The 12431-nt window shown below is 53.0% G+C and overlaps 1 protein-coding gene across 1 annotated transcript in view; it reads left to right on the top strand.

Annotated features, from left to right (window-relative positions):
• LOC103195935 (CREB binding protein) overlaps positions 1–12431 on the top strand; it is a 105261-nt gene that overhangs the window by 65792 nt on the left and 27038 nt on the right. Inside the window, exons 13-19 of the mRNA XM_007939577.2 lie at positions 630–818; positions 1357–1770; positions 3049–3228; positions 4117–4306; positions 9508–9626; positions 10806–11045; positions 11470–11558. Coding sequence (XP_007937768.2) covers positions 630–818; positions 1357–1770; positions 3049–3228; positions 4117–4306; positions 9508–9626; positions 10806–11045; positions 11470–11558 — 1421 coding nt within the window. The remainder of the gene's footprint in view (positions 1–629; positions 819–1356; positions 1771–3048; positions 3229–4116; positions 4307–9507; positions 9627–10805; positions 11046–11469; positions 11559–12431) is intronic.

Genomic DNA, 12431 nt, shown 5'->3' with positions numbered 1-12431 from the left:
TTCTGCACAAAAAACATCAAAGAAATCCTTGCACATCACTGAACATCTCTCGCGTCGTACAGTAGTAACGGTAGTGTTTGGATGGGCTCGCAGAGCAGCGCCCGTTGGTTGTCACGAACCACCGTGTAGACCTGGAACTGTTATCATAGTGGGCTTTGTGGGGGTTGGGAGCAGGGACCACACACACGCACGTGGCAGGATGTTGCCGGACCGCACGTGATGCAGACAGTATCTGCCAGTGCCTCAGCACTCGCTCCCTGGACTCTGGGCCGTGCTTCGGTTCTCTGCCATTAACTGAGTGGGGCTTGCCTGGCCATTGCTTGTATTGGAATGACCCAGGCGCCAGGGCTTTGGGCCAGTGAGGGGCCGGGAGGTTGAGGATGAGGAAGGATGGGCAGCTTCGGTCGGCAGTGGGAGCTGACTCCTCGGCTGCCTCCTGAGCACTTTGTAGCCGCAGTCAGTCCTGAGTATGGAGCTCTGTTCTCGGGCAGTGTGGAGTCGGCTCCTCGGGGAGCTTACACCAGAGAGTTCTTGGGAAGGGAGGGTGGAACGGTGCCCCGGCTCGGCATGGGTGGGCCTGCCTTTGCTCTTCTGAACTGGCACCCACAGGCATGCTTGCTTCCCTTTAGATGGCCATCTCGCCATCCCGAATGGCCCAGCCCCAGAGCATCATGGGTACGCACACCAACAACATGATGGCCCAGGCGCCGGCACAGAGCCAGTTTCTGCCACAGAGCCAGTTCCCGTCGTCCAGCGGGGCCATGAGTGTGAACAGCGTGGGCCTAGGGCAGCCAGCAGCCCAGCCGGGCGTGTCACAGGTACCGTTCTCCCAGGTGGACGTGCACATAGCTCCCCCCCCCCCACAACACACACACACACACTGACACAGGCTGCTCCTATGGAGGCTGGGGTTCGAGGAAGCGTCCCTTTGTCCCGTGCCCCACACACACATTGACACAGGCTGCTCGTATGGAGGCTGGGGTTCGAGGAAGCATCCTTTTGCCCCGTGTCCCACACACACATTGACACAGGCAGCTTGTATGGAAGCTGGGGTTCTAGGAGCGTCCCTTTGTCCCGTGCCCCACACACACACTGACACAGGCGGCTCGTATGGAGGCTGGGGTTCGAGGAGCATCCCGTTGCCCAGTGCCCCACACACACACATTGACACAGGCTGCTCGTATGGAGGCTGGGGTTCGAGGAAGCATCCCATTGTCCCGTGCACCACAGTGAATTTTCACAGAGCATTCCTGTGAAACCAAACCCTACCAGGAAACAGTGATCACATTTTCACATGTGAATTGCCACACCTTCTGGGGTGATATGATGTTAACCCGCTCTCCTCTCCTTTCTTAGGGTCAGGTGCCTGGGACTGCTCTTCCTAGCCCTCTGAACATGCTGGGGCCGCAGACCAGCCAGCTGCCTTGTCCACCAGTAACACAGTCACCTTTGCACCAGACGCCCCCTCCTGCTTCCACGGCCGCTGGCATGCCGTCCCTGCAGCATCCAACACCACCTGGGATGACCCCTCCCCAGCCAGCAGCCCCCACACAGCCATCAACTCCCGTGTCGTCTTCAGGGCAGACGCCCACGCCCACCCCCGGCTCGGTGCCCAGTGCCACGCAGACCCAGAGCACCCCGACAGTCCAGGCCGCAGTCTCGTCCCAGGTGACCACGCAGCCTCCGACCCCCGTGCAGCCCCCGTCGGTTCCCACCCCACAGTCATCTCAGCAGCCGACATCTGTGCACGCCCAGCCTCCAGGCACGCCGGTGAGCACCACCCCCGCCTGTGGGCTGCAGCACCGTGATAGACTGGCCCAGTAACGTAGCTTCTTGGTGTAGCCCCAGCAAATTCCGCACCATCCTCAATTTGTAGTTAGTGATAGCTTTTTCCTGACATGGCCTCCGAAGGCTGCGTGGCAGGACGTGGTCTAGGGTCGTCCTCCCTAAATCACCCTGTCTCTAGAAATCAGCAGTTACTGAGTGGCGCTGTCTGGGGGTCTTGGAGCCGCCTGTGTGTGGGGCCACCAGGTTCCCTTTGTGGGTTTTGTATGTGCCTCTCTGGCTCCAGGGCCTCTGGTGGTGTGTGGGTTTGGTCAACAGGCTCACGCTCCCTGTTGCCTGGGTCTTGCCGATCAGCCTTCATTCCAGACTAGAAAATGCTCTTCTTTCTCGTGAGCTGAGGCGGTGGAGCAGGCTCGTGATCCTGTGGTTCTGAGCTGCCCGTTCTCCCTTCGGGGTGAGCAGTCGCCCTCCCAGGCTGCTCCGGTGCCCCCGGCTGGGCCCGGGCCCTTGCCGTCTGGACGGCCCCTCTGCCTCGAGAACTCCAGGGGCTGGTCTCTTCAGCGCCGCCCTTCCTCCTCCATTACCTCTGAAGCCTTGGCGCCCCTTTTAGAGCCGCCCGCTCCACGTGCTGCTGTGTTTCCAGTCGCCCCGCGATGGCACCCTTGTGTATGCGCCTCCGCCGGGGCGGGCTACTCTGCCTCCCTCCACTGAGATCCCTTACGGTTTAATGCCATCTTTGCTTTGTTCACTTGAAACTCCGTTGGGGAAGGAAGAGTTTGAAAACGTGAGGTTTTCGTGTTTCGTTCTCTCATTGCCTGTTCATACAGCCACCAGCACCACCGTCTCCACCATCCCTGTGACCGATCAGCTAGTTACATGCTCTTTTTCTGTGTTTTCTGTCTTCTTCTCCTTTTACGTACTTACACGTGTATAATTCAGCGTTAGGCCATGACTTTTACTGAGCTTTCTGGAGGGAGTTAACTTTAGAATAGGAGGCTCTCAGACTGAGGTGGGAGATGCCTCATGAGTGATTTTATGTCACAGTTGAGGAAGCATTCCTCGTTCTCAGCAAGGAGCATGTTGTGTGTGATGGGTGCCCACTTCCTCTCGCACTCCCATTCTGGACCCCATTTCTCAAACAGAAGTCTTCGTAAGGGGATACTGGAACATGTTAACAAGGAGCTGCATGGGCGGTGGCCTGCAGCATTCACCATCATTTAGACTGTCTTGTTCAAAGAGGTGTGTGGCGTTGCTTTCTCCCAGCTTTCCCAGGCAGCAGCCAGCATTGAGAACAGGGTCCCCACCCCATCCTCGGTGGCCAGCGCCGAAGCCCCTTCCCAGCAGCAAGGACCCGACGTGCCCATGCTTGAAATGAAGGCCGAGGTCAAGACAGAGGAGCCTGAGCCCGAGCCCCGAGAGCCCAAAGGGGAGGCGCGGTCTGAGGTGGGTGCCGCTTCTTGGGTGGGGGGCTGGGCTTCAGTGGCAGCACCCCCAAGTCCTCCTGGAGACATCAGATGGCTACCCCCCAAGATGCCCGGGGGTAGTTTTTGTGGTCTGTTTGAACATGGTTCAAGTTGGAACGTGCAGACAATAGGCCACAGGCGGATTGGTTGTTCACTTTTAATAGCATGGATTCGTTTGTTTGGCCCGAGTGGACATTCACGGCTTCTATCCTGTGGTTGTAAACCATTCCACCATCTCCTGCCGTTCATTCCTGGCTCTGCAGAGAGGGTGTGGGGACTCACTCTGGCCCCTGGCAGACCATGGGCAGCTGCCAGTGTACATGTGTGTTTTGTTTGGCCCAACGGTATTTTAAAAATAGGGACATTGCACAAAAAGCTGTGGATTTCTGACTTCTCTTGAAAAATGGGCGCTCAGCCAACATGGTACACTCATGCTGTGGGGCAGCAGTGAGCATGTGAGCCCCGCCTGGGCCTTTGCTAGGTCCAGGCTCCCAGTTAGCCAGAGACTCCAGTCTTCCCTACTGCCTTGCACCACACGTACTGCCTCTGCCCAAAGCTTCTCTCAGGGCCGGCCTTTTGATCCCAGGCCTAGTTGTCAAAGAAGCTAGAAGTAGCCATATATGAAAATACTGAGCGGGGGTTGGGAGGTAGGAGGAATTTTCTTGAGTTTGTTTTTTGTTTGTTTGTTTGTTTTCACACGTAAATATTTGAAAACCAGGCCTGTTGCTGCTCTGGTGCTGTGTGAATGTGATGCGGGAAGGCTGTTTAACAAGCTTGCAGGGGTTTTTAGGAGCCTCCCTGCGAGCCCTGGCTGGGAGGAAGGTCTTTGACACACATCACAATGACCTGTCCTGTTGTTTCTCTCAAGATGATGGAGGAAGATTTACAAGGGTCTTCGCAAGTTAAAGAAGAAGGAGACACAGCAGAGCAGAAGTCGGAGCTGATGGAAGTGGAGGAAAAGAAACCTGAGGTCAAAGTGGAGGCCAAGGAGGAGGAAGAGAGCAGTGCCAATGGGACCGCCGCCCAGTCAGCGTCTCCTTCGCAGCCGCGCAAAAAGAGTAGGTGGTGGTTTCAGGTCCCGGAGCTTGGCGGCTGCTCTGTCACATTATGAGTCCATGTTGAGGGCTCAGGGTGGAGACGGAACAGCTGTTCAGCTGCCCTGCGTCTCCCTCATCTGCCACTCCCCCAAGTTGCCCTCCTTAGAAATTACAACAGTGCACCACACTCCAGCCCTGAGACCCTGGAGGTGTTGCAGTATGAATGGGCTGTTAGTTGCATTTCTTAGGGAAGCCATCACAGAGTGCAGAGGTGGCAGAGGTGTCTTCCACAAGGCTGCTGGTCAGGACGACTGGAGGGGAAGTTTGCGTCCAGGTCCTTGAGCAGGAACTAGGAATATTTTCAAATACTTCATTTAAAATTAACAATAACTCTGTTACGTGACACTTGTAAATAACGTTTTTACGAACGTTATTTAGCAAGGCATGAAGAACTACTGAAGGATTTATGTCAAAAAAAAACCCCACAAAACTATGGTTTTAGGAGCGTTATCACTGGGACAGCACAGGTGTGCTCTGGGGGTTTGGGACAGCTGCTGATCTGCGTACGAACCCTTGCTGTCGGGAATGAAGGGTGAAGGGCCCAGAGTAAGGTGGAGGTGGAGGGAGGGGCACATATGGGGTGTGCCAGCCTTGCAGTTGGACAGGATCTGTTTGGAGTGTGTCAAATGGAAGGAGGAGATAACAGGGTGTTGGCAAGATGTTGTGTGACTTTGGAAATGGAGGCAGGGCTCAGGAGGTTTCGAGTTGTAGGTGGTTCTCTTGAAAACAGGCCCAGAGCAAGGGGAAAGGCGGCCAGCAGCCCTGAGGTGGGGGCCCTACAGCTCGGGTGGCTCCACAGTTGCAAACGGGTTGGTCCCCAAGCCTCTTTTTACTCTTGACAGTTAGGACCCCACAGAGTTATTTATTGGCTGAGAAAAGGAATATTTAAGGATATTTAATTCATTAAAAAATGCAGATCTGTTACATGGTACCCATAAATAGCATTGAATTGTGGGTATTCTCTTACACTGCACCAAAACTAGGCAGGTGCTGGTAGTTTCTGAAAGACCAGCTGCATTGTCTGTGGTGTCAGAATCCACCAGTCCGCCTGGCCCTGGGAGGGGGTCTCTGGCTCCTGTGAGGTGGCGTGACGCTGTCCATTGGTCCCCTGGAATGACTGGCTCTCTGTTACGCAGATCTCCCACATGGTGACGTGCTTCCATACATACCATTTCTAAACCATCACATCAGTTAACATCACTGTCACTCTCTTCAAAAAGTCTTGTAAATTTTGACAAATTGCCATGCTCAAGGTTGTGAAATTACACTTTTTGTTCCAAAGCTGAACTTGACCCCTGACGGCAAACACTGTCGTTTGTCCCGGAAGCAGCAGCCTACTGTGTTCGTTTCGAGAGAACATCTGCAAGGTACCGGAGCTGAGCTCCGGTGTTTGTCCATCTTGGACTTTGGTGGTGTCCCGGGAAAGCCACTACCTCACGGCCCTGGGCTTTGGCTGCTGCTTCCGCTCCAGAAGGTCCCTGTCTGCAGTGGCATTATTCTGGACACGCTACATTTCCGCACACAGACTAGAAGGGGCGAGCTGTCAGTTGGCCGTTCATACCACTCCGTCAGGGACAGTCGGAGGCGCAGCTGGGCTGTGGGTCCTGGGTGCACAGTGGCGGGATGGGGTGTGGTGCTGCTGCCTTGGTTCCCCTAGGGAGGGACAGTTCTTCACCCTTGCTTTGGCCCCATCGATGCCAATGTCAACCCAGTGCAAAAGGAGCAAGATTTAGTGTCACTAGGAGACCAGTTGCGTTTATGATGAGCTCACAGAGCCCTAGGGGAGGAAGAAGCACGGTTCTAGAAGGTTCTGCAGTGATGGAAATGCTCTGTCCATAGTAGTAGTCACCAGCCACAGTGAGTGCTGCACCCTAGAAGCATGAGTAGGAGCTGGATTCGCAAACTCTTCGTTTTACTGTCGATTCATTTCCAGTCAAATGGCCGTAGGAGGCTAGTGGCTGCCTTAGGAGCCGCATGGGGCACCCATGGGGTCCCGGGACCACCGTGGAAGAACTGCTGCTGTGGTGCAGCATGGCTTTATTTTTATGGAGCCCGTTTAGGGCCAGAGAAGTGGTGGGGTAGCTTCCCTACAGCACACCAAATGCCTCAGTAGCCGAGAGCTGGTTTGAATGCTCCTTTCACCTTCTGTTTCAGTTCAGGGGAGCTTTGTTACATTCAATGTGGGGCTTAAAGACGGGGCTGTGAAAAGTGAGGACCCCCCCACACACACACACGTAAGGCTGTACCACTTTGACTGCCACTAGGGTGGTAACAGGGTCTCTAGCAGAGGTGGTCAGACTTCCCGTCAAGGGCAGATAGTAACCGTTTCAGACTTTGCGGGCCACTTGGTCTCCACGGCAACCATTCAGCAGTTGTACCTTTATTAAATGAAGGGTTCTTCAAAGAATACCTAATACTGTTTTACCTCTGTATAAACCAGAGTGGAAGGAAAGGAGTTAGTGAAAGTGCGTGTGTGTGTGCGCGTGCACACGTGCACGCATGGTGTGTGTGGTAGTCCATGTGTAGAGTGTATACGTACTTGTGTGCATGCGTAAGTACACCCGTGCAGCTGTGCGTGTGTGGTGAGCTGCGGGAAGGCATTGCACAAGCCAGGCTTGCTCACTGCCAGGTGGTGGGGTGTGTGCTTGGAGAAGGCTGCACAGGACCCTCCTAGGTCCTGGGTGAACAGCTGGATCTCAGGCATCCAGGGGACCCGGAGGAGAAGATGGCGGGGAGGGAGCCGGGATACCTGGCGGCCTGGCTCGCGGGGTGTGAACGCCGCCGGCCTCCCGGCCTCTGCTCTTCAGCTCTGACGGGAAGATGCGGGTGCTCAGTTGCCTTTCACCTTTCCTTTAACCTGAGAGAAATCAGGTGGCGTTTTCTCGAATTTGACCATTCCGCCCCTGACAGTAATGGTGACGGACCTTTATGCACAACGTGTGCCACGTCCTGCCTGGAATTGTCATTTACAGGTATCTTAGTCCGATTTTGAAATGACATTTTCCCACGTGTCCGTCCTGGACAAGCTCCCCAGCGTGCAGCGAGCAGCACAGGGAGGACCCCTTTCTCGGGTGTGGCCCACATCGCTCGGCAGCACTGTGGCACCTGCCCCAGGCGGTCCTGCCTTCTGCGGGAGGTCCCCAGGAACTAACCTGCCTGTGCACTCAGCAGCCTGTCGTGCACGTGTCCCCCCGGCACTCAGAACTGTTTGGGGATCGTATGAACATGGTGGTGGTAGCACAAGTGTCGTGGGAAATAGGGAGCTCAGAGGTTGGGCAAACTGGCCTTGGTGAGTGTGGGGGGAGCAGCACAAAGATTTTTAATAAACACTTCACAGGTTTATTTCCGTCCACGCTGATTTACGAGGCCGCCATACAACGCCATCTGTCTACACGTGACAAACGTCTTCAATGTTGCCGAACCTCTGGAGACTGTTAAAGTGGCAGAGGTTCTGTTACCTGTGTTTAAAAAAAAAAAAAACCTCCCTGCTGTTGAGTCAATCCCAACTCATAGCAACCCTTCCTTGGGTTTCCGAGGCAGTATCACTGCAGAAGTAGATTGCCAAATTTTCCTTCCTAGGAGTGGCTGGTGGGCTTGAACCGCCAGCCTTCTGGTTAATAGTCAGATGCCTTAGGCACTGCACCACCAGAGCTCCCGTTACCTGTATATTTACCACAGTTCAAACATGTACACAGATGTAGACGTACTGGTTTTAAACCACTTGTCTTTAATTCCAACAAAAGGGCGTTTCCTTCCTCAAGCTCTTTTGAGGCCCCGTCCAGTGAGATGTCCTGACTCTCCCTTGTCTGAGTGGGCTTAGGAGCTGGTTCACTGCCTGGCCTGACGTACCATCCGCGGGGAAACCTTCCACAGTGCTTGCACTGCTGCATTTTGTCTTACGACCTGGATGCAGCTCTTTTTTTTTTTTAATTATTATTTTTTACTACTGTGATTTGGGTGAAAGTTTACAGAGCAAATTCACTTTCCATACAGCAGTTCACATACACTTTGTCTCATGACATTGACTACAATTTACCCCAATGCAACAGCTCCCCTCCCTCTTCCTCCCGATAGTTACCTCTTCCCTGTGTCCATCCCTCCATGCACTCCTGCCCCCGAGCTGTCTCCCTGTGCAGACACAGCCCTTCTGTTCTCCCATGATTGTCCTCTCCAAGGAGTCTATCTACCTCAGGTAAATGTTCACCTCCTATGCCTGTCTTTTGTTGGCTGGAAGCCACAGGTGTGGGTTCAATTCCAGAACTGAAGGGCAGCTAGGGGCCATAGTCCCAGTGGTTCCAGCCGGCTCTATCAGACCAGCAAACCTGGTCCCCTTTTTTTTTTTCCAAATGATTTTGAGTTTTATTCCATATTATTCTCTGACTCTATCCAGAATCTCCTACATAGATCCCCCCCCAATAGAGTGGTTGACATTGGTAGCTGGGTACCATCTAGTTCTTCTGGTCTCGTAGTCGTGTAGGCTGCAGATGGGACTGATTCTTTCCATGAATCTTTGGTTTTCTTTGTTCTTTTTTGATCTGGATGAAGAGAGACCCGTCGTTGCATCTAGACGGCTCTTACAAGCTTTTAAGATACCAGTCGCTGCTCACCAAAGTAGGAGGTGGAACAATGTTTTGTGTAGTATGTTATGCCAGTTGAGCTTCATGTCCCCTGTGACTATGACCTGTAAAAACCCGAGCCCACAGGTTCAACTACTTGGTCCCTCTGGGTAGCTGGCTGTGACCAAGAGGTGACTACAACCTTGTCCCTTGTCAGTTCTGCTATACACCTGAGAATTCAGATCATACGTATACACTTATAGGACCGCTGTCTGCCAACCCTATACACAATCTTGGGTACACTCCCCGCTTCATAGACATACCTGCTAGTTCAGCCTGTCCACCCATGCATGTATCCACCCGTATACCCATGTTAGCCTTCACTGACAACGCCGTACTATATGTGGGTATAGTTTAAAAAATAAATAAATAAATTGCGTGATTATGTCTTGGAAGCCCTGCCCTGCAGCTCAGAACATCACAGGCCAGAGTGGGTCTGGGTGGGTGCGTGGGGTGCTACAGAGTAGCCTGGCTTCTGAGATAAGGGAAACGGTGAAAGGCTCTGTGCGTCTGGTAAAGTGTGTCTCTATCATTTTTTAATTGCAGTCTTCAAGCCAGAGGAGTTACGCCAGGCTCTCATGCCAACCCTGGAAGCACTATATCGGCAGGACCCAGAGTCCTTGCCTTTCCGGCAACCTGTGGATCCCCAGCTCCTGGGAATTCCCGTAAGTGAACGCAGCATCTTCGTTCTCCAGAGCTGCTACAATAGAAACATGACGAGGGGGCGGCTTGCACAAGCACGTTCGTTCCCTCGTGGTTCAGGAGGCTGGCAGTCCGAGTTCAGAGTGCCGGCTCCACAGGAGGGTCTCTGTCTCTTCAGATTCCGCTTCCTGGTTCCTTGGAGACCGCCCTGTGCCTTGGCCTCTGTCTTACCCCGTCTTTGCTTTCTCGTTTGCTTGTTTAATCTCTTTTATATCTCAAAAGAGATTAATTCAAGACCCAGCCTACACCCCTCCTTCCTCATTAACATAACAAAGTCCTCAGATGGGATTCTATACGCGCATAGAGGTTGGGATTGGCAGCCAGCATTTCTGAGGACACAGCTCAGTGCGTAGCATGCAGCCACACGCTGGGAACAGCGTGTCGGTGCGGGGTTTCCAAGGTGGCTTACAAGTGTTGTCTGCTCATCTCTTAAAAGTCAGTGAAGATCGTCTAAAGATCTCTAACAAAAAGGTGTTTTCTGGCAAGACAATAATATATCTTTTTCTTATTAATTAAAAAGACAGGTTTTAAAAAATTTTGAGCCCCTTCTGTGCAGCCCAAGGATCCACAGCAGGCGGTTAACTGAGGTGGAGGAAGGTTCTCTCTGGGCTCCTCTCTTAGTGCTGGAGGCTCTGTGGCTTCACCCCGAGGATGGGGGTTTGTGGGGGCCTTTGTCTGCAGGCCTTGGCGTAAACAATTGGGGAGCATCAAATAAAGTTCCTGGGTGGGATCCCTGTCACCTTGCAGGGGCCCTAGTGACTGGCAGATTCTGATTTGTGGTGGTGTCCTTGTCTTGCTGGGATAAGGAGTGGATCTCTAGAAATACACATTATCCAATAAAGTTCATCTGTATAACTCAGTTGCATAAAAATCCTTGTTTAAAAATCTGCACTAAGTAACTCAGGTGATGCTAATGGTATTCTTGCTCTGGCGTTGGGGTCACTGGTCACGTTTGGAAATATCAGCGGACGGTTTGGGAGAGGGAGGTCAGAGGTGAATCTCTGCTCGGTGCCCATTGTTTGCTGTTGGGAACGACCCTTGTCCTGGTGCCTGGTAGTTCTGTTTCATTTCACTATTTTCAGAGATACAATTGGCGTTCGGAAGGTGGGCCTCCACCAGACTGAGAGCGTTTTGTTTTTAAGGACTATTTTGACATTGTGAAGAATCCCATGGATCTTTCTACCATCAAGCGGAAGCTGGATACAGGGCAGTACCAGGAGCCCTGGCAGTACGTGGACGATGTGTGGCTCATGTTTAACAACGCCTGGCTCTACAATCGGAAGACATCCCGGGTCTATAAGTTCTGCAGTAAACTGGCTGAGGTCTTCGAGCAAGAAATTGACCCTGTTATGCAGTCCCTTGGGTACTGCTGTGGACGCAAGGTATGGTTTTACTTCTCCTGCTTAGTCTGGCCCAAGGGGATGTTATAATGATCATTTATACTGTTAAGTGTGGACTCAACATCCTGAAGGAACCTACTGGGTGAGGCGAGGAGGGCGGGTGCCCAGCTGGAACCCGGGCTTTTGTTACACAGTTGGTTGGTTGCTAGACTCTGTAACTGGGTGCTTGTTGGGTGAGGCCTCAGGGTAAGCATTTCCAGGCGCCCCATGCCTGTGCTGTCATCAGTAACAACGGTCATGTAGCCCCCCCTCCACACTTCCTCTGGGATGCGGGAATCCTTGGGAACTCTCCATAGATGCTGAGGGAGATCATCTCACTAGCTGAATGTTAGCTCTCAGTGGTGACTAGACTATTCCCTGAAGGTAAACAGGATGTGTACACAGTACTCTTTTCCTTTGTTTGCAGTATGAGTTCTCCCCCCAGACTCTGTGCTGCTATGGCAAGCAGCTCTGTACGATTCCCCGTGACGCTGCCTACTACAGCTACCAGAACAGGTAAGCCTCGCATGGCCTCCTGCACTAGTGAGCACAGTAGCTCTCAGTGAGGCGGCTCGGCACGTGTGGCCAGTGGTCGTTGTTTGTCACCTGACGTTGGCACAGTGAGAAGTGCTGCAGTTCAGTGCCTCGGGGCCCTTCAAATAAGCCCACGGTTGCCTAATTTTAAAGCAATTTTTTAAAAAAATCATTTTTCGTGTAAAAATTTAAGCTTAAAACTGCTTGCTACGCTACTTGAATTGGGTGCATTCAGGCTTAGGCTGGGGCTTTCTCAAATGCAGCTGTGAAAGCGAGAGTCCGAAGCTCAGCGTAACGCTCAGAGGGGCTGACGTCATCTTTTCCCAGGTTTACGTGGGACAGAACCGTAGCCCACACTCGTGCTTGTGCACTGATGAGGAGGATTTGCCCAGGACAGTCTGATGGAAAGACCTCAGTGCTGTGCCTCCCCGCAAAAAAAGTCTTTTTTTCATTTAAATTAATAGCACAACACAAAGTGAGCACTGGTGTTTGAGTTCAGAAGTAACACTCATGCTACATGGTAGCTTTTGGGTTGCAAGTGGTGGCCATGCTTGAGGCTTGGTTGCTGTCCTCCCAAAACGTGAGCATGGCTGAAGAGTCATCCTGTCTTACGTAGAGCGAGAGTGAGAACGCCGTGTTAGTGAGGTTGGAGTGGGAACGCCGTGTTAGTGAGGTTGGAGTGGGAACGCCGTGTTAGTGAGGTTGGAGTGGGAACGCTGCGTTCGTGAGGTTGGAGTGGGAACGCTGCGTTCGTGAGGTTGGAGTGGGAACGCTGCGCTGCGTTCGTGAGGTTGGGGTGGGAACGCCGCGTGCGTGAGGTTGGGGTGGGAACGCCGCGTGCGTGAGGTTGGGGTG

Source organism: Orycteropus afer, unplaced genomic scaffold (genome assembly GCF_000298275.1).
Source record: "Orycteropus afer afer isolate SDZICR_OR568_19922 unplaced genomic scaffold, OryAfe1.0 scaffold00061, whole genome shotgun sequence".
In the NCBI taxonomy this organism is placed as follows: domain Eukaryota; kingdom Metazoa; phylum Chordata; class Mammalia; order Tubulidentata; family Orycteropodidae; genus Orycteropus; species Orycteropus afer.
This window is presented reverse-complemented; position numbering and strand designations above follow the sequence as displayed.